Source organism: Chinchilla lanigera, unplaced genomic scaffold (assembly GCF_000276665.1).
Source record: "Chinchilla lanigera isolate Chin_1 unplaced genomic scaffold, ChiLan1.0 scaffold00086, whole genome shotgun sequence".
Taxonomy (NCBI): domain Eukaryota; kingdom Metazoa; phylum Chordata; class Mammalia; order Rodentia; family Chinchillidae; genus Chinchilla; species Chinchilla lanigera.
The window spans coordinates 3,844,139-3,869,074 of record NW_004955487.1 but is presented as its reverse complement, the minus strand read 5'-3'; the positions used below and the strand labels follow the sequence as shown (position 1 = coordinate 3,869,074).

At 45.5% G+C, this 24,936-nt stretch overlaps 2 protein-coding genes across 2 annotated transcripts in view; one reads left to right on the top strand and one right to left on the bottom strand.

The window, feature by feature from the left end:
- Tssc1 (tumor suppressing subtransferable candidate 1) overlaps positions 1-3,606 on the bottom strand; it is a 94,282-nt gene extending 90,676 nt beyond the window's left edge. Inside the window, exon 1 of the mRNA XM_005404376.2 lies at positions 3,394-3,606. Within this exon, the coding sequence (XP_005404433.1) occupies positions 3,394-3,435 (42 nt within the window). The 5' untranslated portion in view covers positions 3,436-3,606. The remainder of the gene's footprint in view (positions 1-3,393) is intronic.
- Positions 3,607-5,215: 1,609 nt separating this feature from the next.
- The window catches only part of Trappc12 (trafficking protein particle complex 12), a 38,988-nt gene continuing 19,267 nt past the window's right edge, over positions 5,216-24,936 (top strand). The window contains exons 1-3 of the mRNA XM_005404378.2: positions 5,216-5,385; positions 7,357-8,597; positions 16,145-16,261. Of these exons, the coding sequence (XP_005404435.1) occupies positions 5,295-5,385; positions 7,357-8,597; positions 16,145-16,261 (1,449 nt within the window). The 5' untranslated portion in view covers positions 5,216-5,294. The remainder of the gene's footprint in view (positions 5,386-7,356; positions 8,598-16,144; positions 16,262-24,936) is intronic.

Here is a 24,936-nt window from a genome sequence, read left to right as displayed (position 1 = left end):
GCAGTGGCTTTCTAAATTACCTTCATTTAACCTGCTCAAGTTGGGCTCCTGACCCACAGAACTGTGAAATCACATTATTTTAAGCCACTAAATATGCACTGAGTTGCTAAGCTTTGGGAGATGTTCGTTCAGCCTTTCAAGGCATCTTGAGGCCCCATGGCCAGTACTCCTACAGCCTCTCCTGCAGACATACATGGACAGCATTTGCAGCTTCAGAACTATGAAACTGACAAGGTCTATGTGAACCTACCTGCCTTTTACCAAAAATGTGCATACATACACAAACACCTGAGTGTGATATTGGCAACATTCTGATTTAAACATTCGTCTTAGGAAGAAGTGACTCCAGTAAGGAAGCGGGGAAGCTGTCCTGACAGACAAGGCCCCAACTGCTCCAAAAGCCGGACCCCAAGTTGGAGGAGAGAAGGCTGTGGACAGCCTGCCACCCCCTTAGGCAAGAAGACAAAGAACTTCAAATGCAGGAATATGCATGCCCTCACTCCAGATGATAAAAGTACAAAAGTCAACAGAAATAGCGCCAGGGAGAAAATCCCTCTGAAGGGAATGATTATTTTACATTAAAAGACTTTTCTGTGCTTCAATTCATTAACAAAAAGCTGACTATGTCTATGTCACACATGCTGTAGTACCATAGAAGGTGCTGTGGAGTTGTCCAGGAGACATGACGCCTAATTGCTGCCCTAAAGAAATGTAGACTCTCAGTCAGGTGTGATGGTGCATTCCTGTAATCCCAGCACTCAAGAGGCCAAGACAGAATTACTGTGAGTCTAAGGTCAGCCTGAGTTACAAAGGGAGAACCTGTGTCAAAAACCAAAAAGGAGCCAGGCATGGTGGCACGTGCCAATAATACCAGCACTCAGGAGGCTGAGGCAGGAAGACTGCTGTTATTTCTAGGCCAGCCTGGGCTACAGAGTGAGTTCAAGGATAGCCTGAACTACATAGCAAGACCCTGTCTCAAAAAAAAAAAAAAAAAAAAGAAAGAAAAGAAAAATGTAGATTCTCATAAAAAGAGAGGGGACAAAGACTGTAAAAGATCAAAAGATAAGCTAATCCATGATTTAGTATTAAATATGCTAGCCAGACCACAATGGCAAGTTAACATTTCTCAATATTCACCCTCCAGCTCAACTTTAGGAAGAAGGCAGGATAAATGCCATTGCTGAACAACAGAAGAAAACCAAAAATAAGTCAACGAGCCAGTGGCCATCCTGAGAAAGAAGGGCAATTCAGGAAGGCAATGACAATGAGCAGGCATTCAACTTACTGGAAAGGAATAAGGCCAAACAAGCAGGGAAAAAAAAGCCCTAAATACATTACCTATTTCAAAGACAGGTGAGCTGACACAGCTGGAGAAAGGCACTATAAATCTGGAGCCATTTTGTTCAATCTCACACAAGAAAAGACACTTTTAAAAAATGGAAGCAGGAAAGCATTTTTATAAACAAATCTGAAACATACCCATAGAAAGCACAGAGGAGCCAGGTTTGTGTCTCACTCCTTGGTGTAGATTTGTGACACCAGTCCTCCTGCTTCCGTCCTCTTAACCATTCCCTCCCCCAGCGCATCGGGACCACAGGAGGGGTCAGTGCCAGTCCGGAGCACACACAGAGACCTGCACAGCAGTTCCTCAATAAATGTTTGTGCCCTCCCTCTCAGTTGATCTCGGTCCTAAACACCTGCCACTGACTTCCTGTGCTGTCTGCCCCACTTATAAGTAGTCACAGTGGTTAGAAAAACCTTCCTTAGGATGAATTAGTCTAGCTCCTAAGAACTTCACTTAACTCCAAACACTCACCTGCTTAGCACTTTCCTACCCAAACAATTCATGTTGGTCTCCTGCTGAGCAGTGCTGGACACATAAGTTAGTGCCCAGTAACTGCAGGTTGGGACATCTGACCTGTGGGCATGACTTAGCCACCTATGAAACCTCATAGCATGATTTATACTCACAACAGTGGCAGGCACTGCATGGGGTCCTTGAATTAAATTATCAACTCATTTAATGTTCACAACAACCACAGCATAGATGCTGATTTTCCTATTTTACTGGCAAGGAAACTAAGGCCCGGGCATGCACAGTCATTGAGTGGTAGAACCAGCATTTCACCTTCAGGAGTCCAAGCAGCATCGATGCTATCAATGACTAACACTTTCTCAGCATAAGCTGCTGCAAAGTCATTTTTTTGTTTGTTTTTTTCCGGTCCCGGGAATCAAACTCACGACCTTTCACTTGCCAGGCAGGCACTGTGCCACTGAGCTAAATCCCCAGCCCCAAGATCTTTTATATCTGTAACATGTACTGCCCCATTTAATTTTGTACCAAGTACTTTGTGCAGCAATTTCCATTTCTATTTCTCTCTTTCTGTTCATCATAAGTTGATGAACGTAAGCTCAACATAACTTATGCATCATAAGTGCATCATAAGTTCAACAGGTTCTCAAAAGCTACTCGAACAGATGAAAACCAGTACAGGGTACTTATTGGCCCTGCACAACCCCCACCTATCTACCTTCCCATCTTCCCTCTGCTTCCCTATCAGTTCTACCCACACTAGCTTTCTTCCTGCGCTCCCAAACTGCCAAGGACATTCACATTCCATTGCCTACGCCAGGGAATTCATTCTATCCTTAATCGTTGAGCACTTACTACATGGTAGTCATGATGAACAGGTATCAGAGAGGTAGGATGAAAGAGAAATAGTACAGTGGTGGGCAAACTAATGAAATCCGAATAAGCCCGGTATTTAAGTAGTATTGCACCCATCTTCATCTCCAAGCTTTGAGAATGCACTGTGGTTATGTAAGATGTTGGCATCAGGGTAAGTTAAGGAAAGGGAACACAAGAACCTTCAGTGGATCTCCACAAACCTTCAGTGAACGTAAAACTTTTTCAACGTTAAACTTTTTGTCTGCTTGCTTGTCTGAGACAGAGCCTTGCTTTGTCATTCAGGCTGGCTTTGAATTCACTATGTAGCCCAGGCTGGCCTCGAACTCATGGCGATACTCCTGCCTCAGCCTCCCAAGTGCTGAGATTATAGGCGTGATAAACATTAAATTTTTTTTTAAAAACCAGACACAGTTACTGCCTTCGAGAACTCCAATTCTCAGTGGAAGAGGTGGACAGCCACACCCCCTCCCCCCAAAGTGCGCCGCCTAGGGCAAGTGGGAGGACAAAGGGACTCCCTGCACACCTGCTGCGCCCAGGACCGCCTCAAGGGTCTTGTGCGCCCCACCCTGCCCCAATTCGCCTAGGAAGCCTCAGTCCTCGCTGAGATCCTGCATGGGGAAATCACGAGCGCCGTAAGTCCTTCTGGGACACCGCGTGCCGTCAGGGGCTAGGATGGGTACATCTGACGCCCTCTCGTAGCCCACCTGGAACTCCAGGCCGTAGATCACCGGCGCATCGTCCTCCATGCTGCGGGAGGGGATCTGCCTGCGGCTCAGGCGCTCAGATCCTCGCTAGAGTCTGCGCGTCCCACTTGGTGGGCGCGACCGCAGCATCCATTCATTGCCTCCGCGAGGCCACACACTGAGTCCACTCTTTTTGGCCCAAGCCAACTTCCGTAGGACTCACTTCCTGTTTTTGTTAGCGTCATCGGTGAGCTCCTTCCGGGAGGCCAATGACAGCAGCGCACGGCTCAGGCGCATGCCTAGTAGGCTTTCATCCGGGCTCTCAACTATGGCGGCTCCTGGGTAGGAGGGTCCGGACGGAAGGAAATAGGGAGGGACCAGGCGGGAGGCGGCGCTAAAGTTCCAGGTCTGGTGGGAGGAGGTGTGCTGAGGCGCAGTGCAAATTACTGCTCTACGTAGACTTTCCTGCACCTTATCTCTGGAGAGAATGGCCGGCACTGGATCATTGCAGTTATTCTCATCAGTCTTATCTTCGCTCCGCCCCTATGCACAGCTTTTGCACTTCCATTTTATATATGAAATGGTTCCATCCCGAGTCTCGATTATAAAGGCTTCAGCTAGAGGTCTTCCCCTCAGGCAGCGTCCCCAGAGTGCCCGCCTTGTTTTGGTTAGTGGCTCTGGGACGCAGGCCCACAGTGAAGTGACAAAATCACGACATAAAGACCACTATAGAGACGGGGAAGCAGGCGGAATCTTAGGTCTTTAGCCTTCATTTTGTATCCTTTGTTACTGTAAATCTTTGGGTCAAATCCCTTCTCAGCTCTGCATAGATAGGTATGTTGCGTAATTAGAGCCTATGTAAAAGTTACCAAAACATTGTTAATTAGCCTTGAATTTACTCTCCTTTAAGATAGAAGACACTGGGGCTGGGGATTTAGCTCAGCGGCACAGCGCCTGCCTGGCAAGCGCAAGGTCGTGAGTTCGGTTCCCGCTACCCGGAAAAAAAAAATAATAATAATAATAAAATAAAAGATTTACGAGGGCCTGGCGTGGTGGCGCATGTCTGTAATCCCAGCACTTGGGCGGCTGAGGCGGGAGGATCGTTGAGAGTTCGAGACCAGCCTGGGCTACAAAGTGAACTCAAGGCCAGCCTGAACTGCATAGTGAGACCCTGTCTTAAAAAGACCAAAAAAAAGTTTTACAAGGACACTCAAATACTGCAGAAGTCTTCGGCCACTGTCTTAAACCTGTGATCACCTGGATTACAGGAAAAGCAGAAATCCAAATAGATAAAACTATCTGCAATAAACAATCATTACATGGGAAGGAAACCACCGGGCTAGACAAAAAATGGCTGGGTCTGTTTTCTTTAGTTGTACCCATGCCCAATACCAAGCAGAGCTTACAGCTGAGGTTCAGTAATCGTTTATTGAGTGAATGGAGACCTCTGAGATTACATGACCAGTAAGCACAGCCCTAGACACCAGACTCCTATTCAATCTTTGCCAAGATAAACTTGCAGAGGTAAGAGAATGAAAGGTCCTCATACACGTGGACTAAGTCCATCCCCAACCATTATACCATCTTTATCATCAGTCTGACTACATAATACTACAGATGCATGGTGGGAAACTGAAAACAAAAGTACAAAGAAAAATTCTTAGAAATTAGTATTTCTACAGACCGTTGGACAAACTATTCTCCTAATCGTCTCCCGTGCTGCCACAGTTTTGCTACTAGTGTCAAAAGCACTCCAGGTCAGGTGATTTCTTTCCTCTGCCTTCCCAGAACCTGGCCGCCCCGCCCTTGTCAAATGCAAAGGAACCGGAAAGGCACCGCCTGTCTGATCTCTGGCTCCAGGCTTGGGCAGGCAGTGAGGACGGCATGCGCAGGCGCACTAGCCGCGGGAGGGGACGTGCCGGATGCTCTCCCGTACTTCCGGGCTGTCAGCGTCTCCAGGACCCGGGTCACGGTCGCAGGTGACCCCTCCCCAGCCCCAGGGGCGGGTGGCAGGTGAGGATCAGCGCCGCGGTGGTCAGGAGAGGTTGGACAGTGCCAGCCTGGAGCCTGCCAGCCTGGGGCCCTTCCCGTAGACGCGGTGTCTTCGCGGGACTCGGTCCCGCCTCTGTCGCCTTCTGTGCCCTCCTCTGCCAGGGCGGGCTGGCATTTGGCCGTAGCTGGTCCCCACTCGTGCACCAAGCCCGCTGTGTGGTTTTGATCAAGCTGCATACCTCAGCCTGTTTCCTCAAGGAGCATCCTAGCAGCTGTAGCTGAGGACCAGGTGTCCATTCACACGTACTGCATGACCAGGCACAAAGAAGGTGCCAGAAATGTCACCTACTTTGCTGTTGTCAGCGCCCGCCCTGTTTTCTTACAGTGTCACTTTTTCTCATGCGGTTATCAATGTCTCCAGCAGACAGGAATCCCAGACAGTATTACAAGTTCCGAGGGTCACGGTGAGAGGACAGTTGGTTGGAGCGCTTTGAGAAGGGTTTTGCGGAAGAGGGGGACTTCAGCCGAGTCTTAAGGAAAAAGTAGTGTTTAAAAGCTAAAACTCCCAACACATATTATAGTGGGTACTGGCTTAAAGAAGAATGAAACCAGAAAATATCAAGTGTGGGTGAGGATGTGGAGAAACTGAGCCACTTACACTGTACTTGTTGGTAGGAATGTTAAATGGTCTGCTGCTATGAAAAACTTGTAATCCCAACAAGAAAATAAAACTAGAGTTCCCATATGGTCTAGCAATTCTTCTTCTGGGCACATACACAAAAGAGTTGAAAGCAAGGTCTCACAGATAGTTGTACATCCATGTTCATAGCAGCACTATTTACAGTAGCTAAAAGTGGAAGCAATCCAAATGTCCATTAACAAGTCAGTGGGTAAACAGTATGCTATACACTTGCAACAGAATATTTATTTTTAATTTTTTGAGACAAGGTCTTGCTATGCAGTTCAGACCTTAAAATCACTGTGTAACTGAGATTGGCTTCGAACTTGCAGTGGCCCTCCTACCCCAGCCTTCTGAGTCTTGGGATCACAGGCATGCACCACCATGCCCAGCTGCAAGGGAATATTATTCACCCATAAAAGGAAGCAAATTCTGACATATGCTACTACATGGATAAGCCTCGAGGTCATTATTCTAAGAAAATACGTAAGTTACAGAAGGACGAATACTGTACAGTTCCACTTATATGAGGTACCTAGTGAAACTTACAGAAATTAAAAAGTAGAATAGTGGTTGCCTGGGGATGGATATAAGGGGAGTTATGAGTATAGAAATTTAATTTTGCAAAATAAAAAACTTGGAGATTGGTTGCACAGTAATGAGGATGTACTACCACACTCAACAGTATACTTAAAAAATGGCTAAAATGGAAGCCAAGTGTGGTGGTGCATGCCTGTAATCTCAGCACTTGAGAGGCTGCAGCAGGAGAATCACAAGGGTTCAAAACCAGCCTGGGCTACATAGTGAGTTCAAGGCCAGCCTGAACTACATAGCGAGACCCCATCTCAAAAACCAAAAAGCAAACAAACAAAAATGGGTATGACATTAAATTTTATGTGTATTTTGCCACACTTCAAAATAGAGCAAGAAATGGAAGTTTATAAATTCTGAATCATTTGTATATCTAAGCAATTAAAAAATTAATTTTTTGAGATCCCCCTACCTCAACTTCCCAAGTGCTGGGATGACAGATGTGCACCATCAAGCCAGACAATAACTCCTTTTTTTTTTTTTTCTGTCTTTTTGAGACAGGCTCTCGCTATGCAGTTCAAGCTGGTTTTGAGCTCACTTTTTAGCCCAGGCTGGTCTCGAACTCACAATGATCCTCTTGCCTCAGCCTCCCGAGTGCTGGGATAATAGGCATGCGCCACCATGCTTGGCTCTAATAACTCTTAATTCAAAAGCAAAATAAAGTAACGTAGTACCTGACACAGAGTGCTGATAAGGGGGATCTGTGATTGTCTTTGTTTCAGGCAACATGGAGAAAGGGAAAGGTAGTGAACAGGGTGTGACTGAGGCATCACCCTCTGCCCAGGCGGGAGCTGAGAGCGTTGCTGCTCCAAAGGTTCCTCAGGAGGAAGAGGGCCGGCTTCTCTATCAAGAGGAAACTATTGATCTTGGTGGAGATGAGTTTGGGTCTGAGGAGAATGAGACCATCTCAGAAGATTCCAACAATTTTGTAGATAAGCTTAATGAGCACATGATGGAGAGTGTGCTTATTTCAGACTCTCCCAATAACAGTGAAGATGACGCGGGTGAGCTTGGCTGCTTGCGGGATGTCGTAGAGCCCCTAGAAGGCACCACTGATCGCAGACTGGATGGTGTCACAGGTAAGGAAGCAATGGACATACTGAGTCATGACAGTGAAACTGACGGAGACGATACCCCCCGAGACGTGTCTGACATGACACCTGACAGCAGGGCATCTTTGAAAGAAGACTCCACCCAGGAAGAAGCAAAGGAGATGCCTGCCTTTGATGACGCCAGTGCAGGGGACTTGGTGCCCAGGGATGAGAAAGCTCACCCAGAAGAGCAGGTATCTGATGTGTCTTCTGGTCAGTCCTCTTCCAAAGACGAGCCTGTACCTGTGTGCACCATCTTCAGCCAGGCGAATCCAGCTCCCTCCCAGCCGCACTTATTCCTGCAGGATGGCTTCGAGTCTCAGATGGTGAAGTCGCCAAGTTTCAGCAGCGCAAGTGAGACGTCTGCGAAGACGCCTCCTCAGGTGGTCCAGCCCAGCCCCAGCCTGAGTAAATTTTTTGGAGATACAATCAACACTAACTCCTTGGCCTCTGACTTCTTTGATTCTTTCACCACTTCTACCTTCATTTCTGTCAGTAATCCCAATGCAGGCACCCCAGTTCCAGGAGAGTTGTCTTCTCTCACTACGCCTGTAGGAGAAATGTCCCCCGATTCTGCCAACCCATCTTACTCTGCAGGGATGGAAAGATCAGAATTGGGGGTTTCTACAGCTTCTCTGGAAATCCCCGAGTCTCCAAAACCATTTTCACAGATACAGGCAGTATTTGCAGGGAGCGATGATCCTTTTGCCACAGCCTTGAGCATGAGTGAAATGGACCGAAGGAATGATGCCTGGCTTCCCAGCCAGGGGACCAGAGATGTCCTGATCTCAGTAGCGACCCAGCAGTATAGCACTGTGTTTGTAGACAAGGACAACCTCACCATGCCAGGCCTCAAGTTCGACAACATTCAGGTAAGATGGCGAGTGTTTCTGTTTGCATCTTGTCTTTTTTAATCATTTCTATAAAATATATATAATATCTTTCAAAGGGTGGAAAAATCTTTATTCTAGGATTCCTAACATTCTGATTTTTTCCCCCTGAGATATCTGTTTTGTTTTATTGGTTTGGGGTTTTTGTTTCGTTTTGTTTTTGAGCTGCAATCTTGCCATGTAGTTCAAACTGGCCTTGAACTAACAGTGATCCTCCTGCTTCAGCCTCTGAAGTGTTGGGTATGTACCACCATGCCCAGTGAGAGTCTGTATTTTATCTCTAGGTTATTAGGAACTCTGTTGAGTTCCCTAGTACTATAATACATTTAAGGTACCACTGAGACTCAGAGAAATACTAGCAAGTAGTTCATTAGGTCCTCATTTTCTGAAGTACCACTATACATTGTGTGCTCAATTTATTTTTGACATTTGAACTCTACTACATGATAAATCCATTTATCTTTTAATATAAAAACATGTTTGTATTTACATAAAACACATGTGATGTGGAGGATTTTTAATAATTTGTATTAGTTTTCCATTACTATGACAAAATACTTGAGACTGTGTACTTATAAAAAAACTCGCAGTGATCCTCTTGCCTCAGCCTCATAGAGCACCAGGATCACAGGCATCCACCAGCATACCCAGCAGTCATGCACTTCTAAAATACAGTGGTGGGACAAGATGTGGTGGCACACGCCTGTGATCCCAGTGCTCCTGACATTCAAGGCAGGATAATCACTTATACTTTGAGGCCAGCCCAAACTACATAGCAAGACCCCAGCTCAAAAAAACAAAAAAATATATAAATAATGTACAATGTTGAGACAGAAACAAGATAACATCCCTATTCCAAAAGGGAGAAATAGGGAAGCAAAAAGGAACAACTTCCCCCAAACAAGATTGAAACCAGGCAGGGCCAATGTTAAATCCTAAAGATCTAGCCAGGCCTCCTGTGCATGCTATGGCTAGGGTGGCCCCAAGGTTTTAGGCAGGCTCGACCATCCCTGCAGTTATGCTGCTTACAGGTCACACAGCTGCTCTTCCTGGCTCCGCGCGCTGATGGCCGCAGCCTCACCAGCTGGCCTTGCATGCTGTGGTAGCTCTCCCTTCCCAGGGCCCTGGCTGCAGCGCACTCCAAGATTCTCATAGACATTCGTACAGTGTAGAGACTGCCTAGTATCTGACAGCAATAGTGAGCCTCTGCCTGGCTTCCTAGGCTTTCTTCTGAAGTCTTGGTGGAAGCGGCCGTGACCTCCTAGCTCTTGAGTCTGCATACCTGCAGAACCCAGCACTGCCTAGACACTGGCAAGACCTGTCGCAAAATTGGTCCTGGGCCCATGTGCACGTGGCTGGGAGTAGGGAGCATACTATGGGCGTGGCCCTGGGCATCAAAACCAGAAACTAATTTGCCTTCTAGACCTCTAGGCCCTTGATAGGAAGCCAGACCCCCAAGGTTTCTAAAATGCCTTCCGGGCTTCTTTCCTTACTGGCTTGAAGCAAGGCCTCCAGCTCCCCTCCTAGCTGCACAAATCTCTAGCACCTGCTCATCAGGAGACATACTTAAACTATATCCAACCCTTACAAAGATCCCATGGGGAAAATGGGGATGGCCCAAAAAATAAGAAATCACAAAAATATGCAAAAGTTATATACTCTAAATAGTAGTCCACAAATGTTCAGTCTCACAAGTAATCAAAGTATTTCCATTTTCTGTCTAATTAGATGTTTCATTTACAATTATTATCTTTTGGCGTATGGGAAGATAGCTGGTCTACAGCAGCCTTAATGGAGCCAGAAGTGGTTAAGTAAAAGTTCTATTTTGATTTGGATTTTTGAGCCAAGGTCTTGCTGCGTGGTCCAGGCTTGTCTTGAACTCTCTACGAAGCTCAGTGGTGATCCTTCTCCCTCAGGGACCTGAGTGTAGGGATTACAGGCATGCACCACTTTGCCCAGCTAAATATTTTTAAGGTTTAAAACACATCAAAATATGCGTATCTTGTGGGCCAGAAATTCTACCCCTAGGAATGTACTGTCAGGAAATAATCACACTCGTGTCCAAATAGTTAGCTGTTGGGATGCCATCAGAGCGTGGCTTATAATTGCAAAGAATCTGAAATTATCTACAAGCTCAGCATTTGGAAACTGAATATATTTAAGTTCTCTCATCATTAACATGGAGTATTTGTGTGGGCATTGAAAATCATGCCAGGGGTTGGGGGGCGGAAAGATGAGTAGGCGGAAAAAAGATCTTTAGGTCAGTGAAGTTATCGTGCGGTACTGTAATGGTAGGTATGTGTCAGTGCTCATTCACCCAAACCCACCCAGTACACAGCAACCAAAGTGAACTCTGATGTCAGCTGTGGACTTCAGTGAGGATTATGGTGTCAGATAGTTTCATCCTCTGTAACAGATGTTGTGGGGGGTGCTGGTAACACGAAAGGCGATGGGGAGTGGGGAGGGTGTAGGGAAAGCCTTTGTACCTTCTGCTCAGTTTTGCCACAATCGTAAAACTGCTTGAAATAATGAAATATGTTGTAAAAGATGTTAAAATAGAATGTGTTATAAGGTTCATGCTATCTTGTTAAATTTGGAAGTCACATTATCAGCATGTAGCAGGCATAATCCGATAAAAATGTTTGTGAATGTATGTATCAGATTAATTCACTTACATGCCTATTTTGGTTTGTTACCAAACTGGACTACAGATAGAATTACAGATTCCTGGGGCAGCGAGGGAGGGGCAGCACACCTCCCAGTTACTTGCTTCCCATCCTGTGCCCGTCTGCCTTCTGGATCCTAAAGGAGAGAACTACAGCCTTCTGTCAGTAGACTTTCTTCCTCATTTCTTCACAGGTAGATGAGTCAGTAAGCCTTGGGCAGGAATGTGACTGCTGTCACTGAAATGGTAGCCTGGGAGCCTTATGAATGCTGAATGGACTGCCAAAGGGGCAGTGACATGCTCAGAAGTGAAGTTACCTGTTTTCAAATAACAGACCTATAAGCCCATGAGCATCCAGATTTTGAATATTTTACATGGTCATCTCTCCAGAATATTCATATGCTAAACTTGCATTTACCTCAGCTTACTTCTAACAGGCATTGTTGTAGACATCCGTCTCTACCCTCTTATCCTAATACACTAAATAGGATTTAATCTTGCAGTCTTTTTGATAAATTCCAATTATAGACTCTGTTTTCAGGGGTATTTGGATGTATAGGGTTTGATTTACTCTATCACTCATTATCCTTTTGCCTCCTTCGTGGCCCTGCACCCTCACACTGGTTCTCTCAGGGTCCTTGCACTGTCTGCTGCTAAGTTCCTGCAACATCCCTGGGCAGGCTTTAGATCGTTTTTCAAACTCTGCTGTTTTGCCTTTGGCCTTCCTCTCTGTTGGAAATGGAAAATCCAGAGGTTACCGTGGGAAGTTCACTGCCTGGTGAACCAGGAGAACCTGGAGAACCATGTATTGCTTGGCTGTGGAGGGCAGAAGGGCTAGGTAGGCACAGGACATGTAGTGGGTGGGCCTGATAATGCTGGCTATCCTAGAGTGACTGGGTCCTACCATATTTTTAGGATTTTTGAGACAGGATCTTGCTATGTATTCTAGGCTGGCCTTGAACTCACTATGTAGCCTAAGGCAGCCTTGAACTGGCAGTGATCCTCCTGCCTCAGTCTCCTCAGTGCTGGGATCACAGGTGTGCACCACCCCACTGGGCTTATCATACAATTAAAAAAAAAAATTGCCCAAAATATAGGTCCTTCTTAAGTTGAAAAGCACCACTGAAGATTAATCCAGATGCAATGGCAACTAAGATTCCTATGTACAGTAAGACACCTGTGCTCTGGGGTGTGACGTCCTTGGCATAAAGCTTCAGTAACTCCCCTCTTGGTTCCGAAGGCCTCTGGATCTATGGCGCACCCTCCACACATGGAGAGCCCAAGCCCGAAGCCAGCCAGAAGACAGTTGTGCTTTTCCCTGCTCTCAGTTCTCCATCAGGTCCTCTGTACCTCTGAGAATTCACAGTGCTTATTTTGGAAACCTCATGGCAAGTAAAACCTGAACTAAGACTATCCCCAGACACCTTTACCTTGCACATGAAACAGATGTGCTAGGTGTTGGCCCCTCAGTGTCTCTTCAGTTACATGAGATCCTTCCAGAAACTTCTCATTGCCAGGGTAGCAAAGAAAGACCTCTTAAGATTTACCCCAGATGTTGTGTTTCTTTCCTGAGCCTTACCATTGCTGTAACAAAGAAGAGGTTTTCTGTTGCTGTTCATACACAGCAAGTTTTTGAGATGTTAACCAACCATCTGCCATATTGAGCTACTACAGGTTCCACCCTCTCACACTGTTAAAGTGTTGTTTGTTCTAGATCAGTTTCCTAGAACACCTGTGTTTGATTTTTTTCCTCCCAAATTGTTCTTAATATCTAATTAGTAGTCTCTTTGTTATGAGATAAAAATTTTAATTGTTTTTTTATTAAGTGACTTTTATGTCAGTCTAAGTTAAATTAGAGGCCTTAAACCTTGTCTTAACTTAAACCTTGTCTGGCTATCGTGACACCCCTCAGAGAACATATACTTCTTTAACTGACTGTAGTTACAGATGGCATTTATTCTTCTTAAAGAAGTAAATGAAGCCAACCATTGGGGCGCAAGCCTATAATCCCAGCTACTCAGGAGGCTAAGGCAGGAGGACCGCAAGTTCAAGGCCAGCCTAAGCAACTTAGCAAGACCCTGTCTCAGGGCTGGGGATTTAGCTCAGCAGCACAGTGCCTGCCTGGCAAGCGCAGGGTCGTGAGTTTGATTCCCGGTACCAGAAAAAAAACAAAACCAAAAATAAATAAATAAATAAAGACCCTGTCTCAAAGTGAAAAACAATAAAAAAGGGGTGGGAACGTAGTTCAGTATGAAGACCTTGGGTTCAATTCCTATTACCATGCTCTCTAAAAAAAAAATTTAAAAGGGTAAATGAAAAATTTTAAGATTTAGCAAGGAATAAAAGCAACTCAGCTTACAGCATTCTAGGGCTGCTTCTCTTGCTGGCATCTGCAAACCTTTCCTAACTCTTCCCACAAGCCAGTTCCAAAGGCTCCTGAACCACATGGCCAAGGTAACACAGCAACGAGCCCCACTTCTCTGGTACCAAAAATCTGTCATACCACTTTCTCCTCACTGACACATAATACCAGACACCCACAGCTTAAAGGAGGAGGGGTTTATTTTGGCTCAGTGTTTGTAGAGGTTTCAGTTAATGGTTGGCTGGCTCCAAGACAGGATGGCATATACCTGTGAAGGAGAGCTGCTCACAGCATGGGGGACAGGAAGCAGAATGAGAATGAGGGAGGGAGACACATACTTCCCAGCCATGTCCCCAGTGACCCACTTGCCTCCAGGCTGTGCCTCCTAAGAGCATGTCAGCTAAGGAATCCTCCATGGACTGATCCACTGGTGAGTGTAAAGCCTTACCTCTGAGCACATGTGGCTTTGGGGGACATTCGTAACACTGGAGAAAGCTTCTCCTCACCCCAGTAGCCACTGGAATGTGCAGTACACGATCTCTTCAGACCACATGTCACAACTGCCACCATCCAGTGACAGAGCAGGAGTGCGTCTTTAAGATGTGCAGTCACATTTTCAGGCTTTCCTAGGTAAGACATTGGTCACTGTACAAACACTCCTACCCCCAGAACATCCCATGGTGGCTAAAATGTTGCCTAACAGAATTTTAAGGACAGAAGCTTTTTCAGTGTGGTCTCATCAATCAAGCATGGCGCTAGGATGGAAGAATCCAAGTGGTCCTCCCTCCTTAGCATCAGGATGTGATTTTGCTCTTTGCCTACATCACTGGGCCTGCAGCTGCAGTAATGCTCTTTGTCTAACACAAGTTGCATTTTTGTGAAGCTTTATTGAGCTGTACATCTGGGCCCTTTCTATTTTGCTCTTTAATTATCGCTCCTTGATCACTTAGCTGCTTTTTGTGACTCTGATACCTGAAGTATCTCACCTTACTCTCTGAAAGCAGAAATTACAAAATCCCTGCCCACAGATCTGTGGGTCAGTGTGGGAGATGCAGAGCTTGGCCTTTTTCTGCCAGGCTCAGCACCCCAGGGCAGAAGCAGCTCCTAACCTGGAGCCAGCGTGTCCTCCTGCAGCAGGCTGTCACTGTCCTCTACCCCATGGAAGGTGTAGACAGACGGTGGTGCTTTGGCTGCCTCTCTTGCTCACCTGCTCTAGCTGCTGCTTTCTTTAAAGTGTCACCATTTGAAAGGTAGCAGAAGATTCTGGTAACCTTGTCTACAAGGAGATCTGCTTCTGTACTTTTTCAACAAGAGTGCAAGGACGATGAGAATGTGTGGTCCATGCAGGATGCAGGTCCTCGTGTCCTCTTGGTCCACATCCTGTGGAGCTGCATTAGCTCTCCTGTGCTGGACATGGGCTTCCAGCTGACATGGGGGGACCCACCCTCTGTCACCCTCCTGAGAGTGGCCCAGTTCTGCTTTCTCTCTTCAGTCACCCACAGACCTTTGGGCCCTTTGTGCTGTGTTGCTTTGTCAGCAGCTGAGAAGCTGCCCTGGGTTAGCAACTGGCCTACTGGATCCCCAGAGTGTGTAGCAGGGGGTGTGGAGCACCTTGGGCTGTGCTGGTCTCAGGGCATTTTGGGGACCTCAGAATGGTGGCTCCCACCACCAGCGCCTCCACCAAGGCCACAAAAGGGAGCTCTGTCCTGTGGCTGCTGTTTGTCTTAGACTCCTGTGACTTGTCCTTGTGGTGGCTGCAGCTGTGGCTTGGGACCCTGGTGGGTGCCGACCATAGTGGTGCTGGGTCCAGCAGGCTGACTGGGCTCCCCAAACCTGGCACTGAGGCTTATACATTGTCACACTGCATCCTCATGTGGCATTTGACCTGGTAACTTCCAGCTCAGAGTGCTTGACCTTCCTCCTGTGGCTGCAGGGGACAGTGCAGGCTCATGGGCACTCAACTCCTGGGCTTCCTGCTGTGGTCCATCCAGTGCTTCTCTGACTTTGAGGTGGTTCCTGGTCATCCCAGGTCTGGTGCATCTCTCCTGGACCACATAGATCACATAAATGCACCCTTCCTGCCTCCCCTTGCCCGTCAGTGGCTTCGCTCTGAAGTAGGTGACATGCATTGGATACCACCCCAGGTGAGTACGACACAAGGAGTCAGGTCAGCAGATAGTCAGGTCCAGTGCAGAGGGAAACGCATGTGACAGAGTGCAGGGCAGGAGCCTGGGTGGGACCTAATATGGAGTAAAGTGACAGCTCCTTCAGCCTACCTGAGCTTCCTGCAGTGGAGACCCAGGCCTGAACCCAGAGCATCACCTCGCGCTCCCTGGAGACTCTAGAGCAAATCACCAGGAGCTTCTCACAGCTTGGCTTCACCTCTGCCATGAGCCTGGTACCAGTGGGGGTGACTTACCATTTCCCCCCCCCTCAATTAAGAGTCGTCCTACCATTCCTACTACCGGTGAAGTCTTGATAACGCTGTTGCCTTCTTCGCAGGGAGATGCTGTCAAAGACCTGATGCTTCGCTTCCTGGGTGAGAAGGCTGCAGCCAAGAGGCAGGTCCTGACCGCCAGCTCTGTGGAGCAGTCTTTCGTGGGGCTGAGGCAGCTCATCGTAAGTAGCGCCATTTTATCTCAGCTCCGCCCCCTGGCAGGACCTGCCCCGGAAGTTAATCGCTCTGAACCTATTACCGGAAGCACTTACACGTCAATAAAAGTGTGCTGGTTTAGATTCCATCCCTGTGCAGTAAAAGGCTTTATATTAACACATTGATAATTTTAAGTCCAGTTAATTAAAAAGCAATTTTTAAAAATAATCAAATGATCAGAAGACCATACTTGGATAGGTATGTTTCATCAAATGTAATAAAAATAATGATTTTATGTTACTTTTAAAATATATTCTATTTTTTTCATTTGATGTAGAAGGTTCCTTATGGAATGAGTTGACTCCTAAGCGTTTCCAACTTTGCCATGGACACTGTAGAGAAATTTGTATAATTCACTAATGCCAGATCACCACACTGCACAAACTGACTTGGTCCCATGAGTTCATAACCTAAAAGACACTTTTAGTAGTGTTGGGTTGCATTTCCAGATTATCAAGGGAAAATGACCAGAAGTTTACCGTGTGGGCTTTATCCAGAAATCCTAAAATAACCTTCCAGTAACCCAGTGTCGTCAAATGACAGCCCTATCTCAGACCGAGTTGGCTTTCCACGGTCAGCTCCTCCTTATCGCCCAACTGTGTCTGATGTGAACATAGAAGGCATGGCTCCCAGCTCTGAGCACACTCGGTGGGATTTGAAAAATGTAGTGCTGTAGGAACGAAAAGTCTAAGAATCCCCATTTTGTCTTTCTCAGTTGTAACCAATTCTTTTTTACTTAGCTCTGGGTTTACCTATTTTGAGCAAGTTTCCATTGCTAAGGATGTAATAGTCAAGAGGTTTAGAGACTTATGGAGGATTCAGCTGTGTAGCCCTTTTAGATAAGAAGTGCAGGTTACCCTGTGAAACCTGACAGAGGATGTTTCTAAAGTTTATTTGAGAGAAGCCCTGGTTTATCTCTATTTAGACAAGGCCAGTTTTTGTGTCCCAGCAGTGACAGTCAGATGACTAACTTGCACACATATCTTGCAGTAAAACTCAGAAAATGATAATCCTTGTCCTTTCTGTAGTATATCAACTCTGCTCAGGATTTGCACATTAGGTGCCCAGGATGCCCTCTTGCTGATACAGATTATGGGTGCTTGAGAAGCAAAGTCTTGAGTCAGACCACAGGGTGGGAGTGGGCCCTGATCTTTACCAGTCACACTCAGCACAGTGCATAATTCTTTTTCCTGAGTCAGCTGTGACATCCTTTCAGTGTGTGTAGCTCCATGCCTTCTGGCCTCCATGAGAAGCCCTCCTGTTTGAGGGAGCCAGGCTGCCTGCTGCAACCCTTGGCCCTTGGCACAACCTTGGCTTCCTTTCCTCTGCCTGGCTATATCCCATGTGCAGGGGAGCTGCGTGTTCCACATCTGGACAGCTGTGCCCTGTGGTCGAGTTCTCTAATCATGGGCATCCCAGGCTCTGTCAGGAGCCCCAGACCTCTGTCACCCCTGGGCACAGTGCTGAGCTGCTCATTGCAAAGGGGTGGGAGGGCCTACAGAGCCTGACAACCCCCAAGCACCTTGTCCTCTCTCCTCTGCTGCACTCACCACATCTTGAGACACCACTTAGGTGTCACCAGCAGCACACACAGGAGTCTTTACTCATTAACCTGGGGTGGTTGCAGACTCCAGGCAGAGACACTCAAGAGACTGTGCTACATGGGGCTCTGTGAGCCACTGGATCACCCGAACTACCTTTCTCCAGCGTCTTTTATCCCTTCATGGAAGCTAGTATCCTCAGAAAGGTAAATAAGAGTCACATGCTTGGGCAGTTGGCAGACATTGTAAACATAACAATTATGTTTAATTTTTAGGAAATGTCAGTCAAATGTCTCATAGAGTTTCTTTTACTAAAGTGATTCTGTAATTATTCCTGTGATTAAAAAGCTTTAGGAAGGAAAAAGATGGAGGTCTTTTGTTTTTCAAAAGCATAGGGGAACAGTTAGGCATGTTGGCCTATACTTGTAGTCCCAGCTGCTCAGGAGGCTGAGGCAGGAAGATTGTGAATTAAAGGCCAGCCTGAGCAAGATAACAAGACCTAACCTCTCAAAATGGAGCCGGGTATTGGGAGCTGAAAAACAACTAATTTCTGTTGGCTTTAAAAAAAATGCATACAACACTACTTCATTGTGAGTAGGAGGCCATACTGCACATGACTTCATTTTATAATGATGAGTTTAAAAATAATGCACAAAGGCTATCTTTTTACCTTCTTTGGTCATTCCTAGTATTAATAAATATATAACATGTTTTGAATTTTTTTTATATACATTGAAAATACTTCAGGCCATTAGAGAGTCTATTAAGAGTCCTAATGAGGGAACTTATTTAAGATGAGAAATACATTTATAAAAAGATTATTACTTTGCCCTGGTATTTTAATTATGACCTAAAAGTATTCCCATTGTCTTTACAGCCAGGAAAGAATTTCTGAATGTATTTCTGTAAGTCAGGCCAATGTTCTAAGATTATAATTTACAGGGAAATGGATGCCACAGACTGTGGAGAAGGATATTTTAATCACTTTAATAGTGTCATATGTTGAGTTAATGATTTGCTTTGATTCTTAGATGGAGAGGAGTATCCACATACTGTTAGTTGAGGGATTTTATTAGATTTCTCTTCTTATCTTTTGAAAGTTATAAAATACTTGTGTTCCATGTTGCAAATAGAGTTTATTGCTTACCTCCTAAAATACAAAATATACAAGAGTGGATCTGGGTGTGGTGGTACATGCCTGTTATCCCAGCACTCAGGAGGCTGAGACAAGAGGAAAGCTGTGAGTTCGAGTCCAGCCTACACAGTAGGTTCAAGGCCAGCCTGAACTACAGAGCAACACCCTACCTCAAAAATCAAAATCAAAACAAAACAGGAAAAAATAATATTTAAATTCAGATATTGTTTAAATTTAGGTATTTTCCCCATGGGCCACTTGATCAGAGTTTCACATGCCCTATGCAGTAATTACAAGAGTTTTAGGAGATCCCTCCACGCTTATTGCTCCCTGTGGCATACTTTAAATCCTAATTTTAAAAGTGAGTGAACATTTCTGACACCTGGCATTGAAAATGGAGGACAGCGGCTTAGGGAGGGAACAAGAGATGGAAAACAGCCAGACGAAAATAGCACAGAGCACACTGAGAGAACAAGCAGCCATCCCTTCTAGCAACGGGCAGCACGGGGGACTCAGGAGTGGCCCTGTGGTGACCTCAGCCCTGCGGAGGAAGGTCAGGCAGCACCCCCTCCTCCGCCAGGCCAGAGATCAGGAGGCCGCTGCCCCCACGCCGGCACATGTGACCGTGCTGTGGTCCGGGAGAGCTGGTGAAGGAGGGCGTGAAAGATGGGGTTGCACACCTGCCCTGCCGCAGGATGAAGGCCTCCCTGTCCCCACACTGCCCCCGTCAGGTTGGACAAAGAACAGCAGTGGAGACACGCACTCAATGGACCAGTGCAGGAATTACAGGCTGTTAGGAAAGGACGAGAGAATCAATAAGAAGTAGTGCTAATTTAATTAGGTAATAAAATGGGGAAAATAGACCTCTAAATCAGATTTTTTTCAGTTTAACACAAAAAGTCACAGAGGCCTTTGTTGTTGTTGTTGTTTGAGACGGGGCCTCGCTATGTAGCCCAGGTTGGCCTTCACTCACAGCGGTGCTCCTGCCACAGCCTCTCCAGTGCTGGGACCACAGGTATGCACCACCGCGCCTGACCCATTTAAAAAGTGACAGGAGAAAATGTTTGAAATACCCACAAGTAACAAAAGATTTGTATCCGGGACACAAAGAACTTCCTCAATAGGAAAAAGAAATTGTCCCGTAGAAAACTGACAAAAGATGGGAAGTAGTTCCCAGAGCCAGCCAGCCTGCTAAATGTGGAAAACCCGCTCACACTCACTTGGAATCCAAAAGTGTAAATAAAAAAGTGCCAGCGTCATATGTTGGCAGTGCCAGTTAGCAAGGATCAGCAGCATGCACAGTTAGTGGTAACATCAATTAATACACCTGCTTTGTGTAACAATTCATCAATAGCTAATAAAATGAATATTTTGTATAACCTTTGATCCCACAATCCCACTTCCAGTTAGTCTCTTAAGGAATATCGGTGTAAAAAAGTATGTTCAAAAAAATACTTGGCCAGGGGTGGTGGCATATGCCTTAATCCCAACACTCAGAAGGCCGAAGCAGGAGGATTGCCATCAGTTTGAGGCCAGCCTGGGCTTTATAGTGAGTTCAAGACCAAAAAAAAAAAAAAAAAAAAAAGAAGAAACAAAATAACCAAGAAAAAAAGGGGATTTGTTCTATATTACTCATATTAACCAAAAATATTACTAGAAACCACAGCAGAAAAAAGAAAAATTATTTTCTATACAGTCAATTAAATGCTTTGGAGCAATTGAAATAAATGAGCGAGAGCCATAGTCATCAATATGGATAAATTTCAAAAGTGGTGTTGAGCATAAAAGCAAATTGCGCAGGGCCTCCTAGCATGCCAGTTCTTATTAATGTTTTCAGACAGGCGGAAGATGGCTTAGCCATGACTGAGGCTCAGGAAAACCCTCCTGTCAAGGGTGAGCCCGCCACACTTACGTGGCTCCGGCCCTGAATTCTCCTTTATATTTTATCACATATTTTGCGAAGGTCCCCAGAGCCACAAGGGCAGGGACCTTTGGATGCATGCGCAGGGACCCTTGGCCAGTGATTGGAGGGGTCACAGGGGGCGTGGCCTGGGTGGGTTTCTCTCCTCCCCGGCTCTTCCCTTCTCTTGGCTTCCTGTTCATCATGATGTGAGCCTGTCTCCTCCGCCAGGCCCCTCTGCCTTGTTTCTTCTTTGGGGCTAGCCAACCCAGACTGAGAGGAGAGCTAAACTGAACCTTTCCACCTTTAAATTGCGGGTGTCAGGCATGGTGTCCTGCACTGAAGAAGGTGACTAAAACACCACACCGCTCCTTCCCTGCTGTGAGCTGCAGCCCTCCACTGCCCTCTGGCGGGCCAGGGCCAGTCCTGTAGGCTGGACCCTCCGGACTCCCCCGGGGTATCATCATGCCTCACCGCTTCTGACCTCACGTGCGTCCTTCCACAGTGTGCCTGCCGTGGACACTCTTCATGTCCCTCCTGGTCCCTGGAGGGTCTGACTGCAGAGCTGCCATTGGCCAGGAGAAGCTGTTAGGGTCTTGTTTCACGTCCTTGATGTGGACAAAAGTATTCCTGGCCGTAGCAGTGTCTCTGAAATACAGAGTAAACTTGAATTGGCACCAAGTAATGATTTTGTATTTTCTCAACAAGAAAAGACATTGTTTGGGGAAGTGTAAATTAGAAATGGTAAACAGTTTTTAACATCTTTGTGTTCTTTCTTCTCTTAAATTTTGTTTTCGTTTTTTAAATTTTAATAGAAGAATCACTCCCATCTTTCTGTTTCCCTGCTGACCTGACTGGCTCTCAAACCTGAGGATAATCCAAATATGAATTAGCAATTAGAGACAGAGGATTTAGTCACCTTGGTCCAGAATTGCCTTGGGGTCCCGGCCCTCCCAGAGTTCCAGGTCCTCAGAGGAAGCTGTATGTCCTTGGGCGGCCTCCAGGCTGAAGTTGAGAAGCCCAGTGACAAAGGCCACCAGACACCTGCCACCGGCTCTCCTGTGCTATTGTCTCAAAGAACCAGGGTGTTCTGACTCCTAGAAAATTGGCTCTCGGGTTAGTGCCCGTATCTTTAGACAGCACTGCATGTCATTTATAGGCCAATCGATATTAATCAGAAAATGGCTTGGCCTAATAGTACACAATTAGTCAATAATGTCAATTATCCAAGTAAATCTTTTGCAGTCAGTCATCTGTGAGGAAGTTATATCCAGGAGATAGTAACTGCATAAACATTTCTGTGTGCTATTTCAGAAGCCACTTTTAAGTGATTTGCACCAATTTTAAAAAATGAATACTTAAGATGGTTTTTGCTTTCTTTGTAATAGTACTGATCTACTTTGAGATATAGAAAATACATCTTAGTGTATGAAGTCAGAACAAGAGCTGAAGGCTTTTACATGCTCCATTTTATGATTTTTAATCATTTATAAACCACTTCATATTTGTAAACTGCTCACCAATAATTTTATTACACATTTAAAATGCTTTATTGGTGGTTGTGTAGCACAGTGATATAAAATGAAAAAGGAGCCTTTTCTCTGATCCATTTCTTATGTGTTTCAAAGATACATAAATATGAAAAAACTCTCATTTACATATTTTTGCTACACAAACTCTAATGCATTGGGTCTGTCAGGTAAGTAACACGGTGGGCTCTGCAGGACTAGCCAGGCATAGAGGATAGGATGTTAGGGGACCCCATGTCTATTACAGTCATCCCTGTGAACCCCCAGGGTTGCCCCCCCAAGGATGTTGGAATGTTTGGATGCTTAGGTCCTTGTGAAGTGCTATATAGTATTTGTGAGGTTTTTTTTGGTTTGTATGTTTGTGTTTGGACAGGGTCTCAATACGTAGTCCAGGCTGGCCTTGAACTCACAGTGATCCTCCTGCCTCAGCTTCAGGAGTGCTGCAATTACAGGCACATGCCACCATGTCCAGCAAAGTGCCATAGTAATTGTATAGCACTCACATACATCTTCCCATGTACTTTATTTTTTAACCTTATTTCCTTCCCATTTTTTTAAAAGTTAATTTTATTGGTACTTTTTTTGTTTGTTTGTTTTTTGTCTTTTTGAGACATAGTTTCACCATGCAGTTCAGGCTGGCCTTGAACTCACTTTGTAGCCCAGGCTGGCCTCAAAGTCGCAGTAATCCTCCTGCCTCAGCCTCAGGAGTGCTGGGATTACAGGCATGTGCCACTATGCCCAACAAAGTGCTATAGTATTTGTATAGAACTCGCGCATATCTTCCCATGTACTTTATTTTTTTAAACCTTTTCTTATTTCCCTTGCATTTTTTAAAAATTAATTTTATTGGTACATTTTAGATATACATAATGATTACATTCATCACAGGGTGTTTGTACCTGTACATGATATGTCTTGATTCTTTTTTCCCTATCCCCTTCCCCTCCCTTCAACTCCTCTTCCCCTCCTTATTTACAAAAGCTCTGTTTCCATTTTTTCCTTCTATTCTTTCTTTTTTTCTTGTGCCTCTCCCCCCCCCACTGTGGTTTCCCTTCTCATTTGAATATTTTCTTCCCATTTCCAATATTTATTATCCATTTTGGTTCTTATCTACATTTTTGGTTTCTCACAACAAAGAAACAATGCAGTATTTACACATGTGTCTGGTTTATTTCACTTAAGAGTATGGTTTCAGGTGCATGCATTAGGCTGGGCATGGTGGTGTACACCTGTAATCCCAACACTTGGGAGGCTGAGGTAGGAGGATCATTGCAAGTTTGAGACAAGCTTGGGCTACAAAATGAGCTCAAGGCCAGCCTGAACTGCATAGTGAGGTGCTGTCTCAAAAAGACAGGAAAAAAAAGTGCATGCATTTACCTAGAAAAGTCTCAAGCTTATCATTCACTATGGCAGAGTAGTATTGTATTTTTAAAAATCTTCATCCATTCATTAGTTGATGGGCATTTGTGCTGTTTCTAAGATGTAGCTATTACATATTGTGCTGCTATAAAGATGCATGTGCATATGTCACTGTTGTATGATGTTTTTAATTCTTTTGGGAAGACATCAAGAAGGGGCATAGCTGGGTTGGATGGAACCTCTAGTTTTAGTTTTTCGAGGAAGCTCTATACTGATTTCCACAGTGGTTGCACCAGTGTGCACTCACACCAACAGTGGAGAAAGGTTTCTTTTTCCCCAACAGCCCTGCCCGCATTTGTTACTGGTTGATTTCTTGATAATAGCCATTCTTTCTACTTCCATATACTTCAAATCATTTCTTGATTACTTATGATCCTTCATGCAATAGCAACACTTTGCAAGTTGTTGTTTTATGTCATGTTTAGGGAATGATGACAAAAGAATAAGTCTGTCCATGTTTGGTGTAGATGCTTTGTTAAATATTGTTAAACTGTGCTTGCTTGGATCTTCAGATAGGGAGGCCTGGCTGCATCTAAGTCCTGATGTTTTGGAGGTGAATTTTTTCCTCTAGCTGCCATGTTTAATAGTAACTTGTACCGTTTGTACTTGGCTTTAAAAGTATTGTCTTTCAGCAGGCATAAGGTTTTTTTCCTGCATGTCTGGCACTGTCCAGGGCACAGAGGTGGTGTGGCCCCCTTGGGCCACTGAGGCCGTGGAGAGAAGAACATGAGTGTGGCTGGTTTCCAAAAGACTTTTCCCAGGGGTGTGTAGCTGGTCCTTTCATTGACAAACCTTTCCGCTCCTGATCTTACAAATGCCATGTTCTTTACTTCAGAAAAACCAGGGAGCTGGGCGTGGTGGTGCACACCTGTAATCCCAGCACTTGGGAGGCTGAGGCAGGAGGATTGTTGTGAGTTCGAGGGCAGCCTGGGCTATAAAGTGAGCTCAAGGTCAGTCTGAACTGCACAGCAAGACCCTGCCTCAAAAAGACCAAAAAAAGAAAAGAAAAACCAGGGAAGAGCCAGGCATGGTGGTGCACACCTATAATCCCAGCACCCGGGAGGCTAAGGCAGGAGGATCATTGTGAGTTTGAGGCCAGCCTGGGCTACAAAGTGAG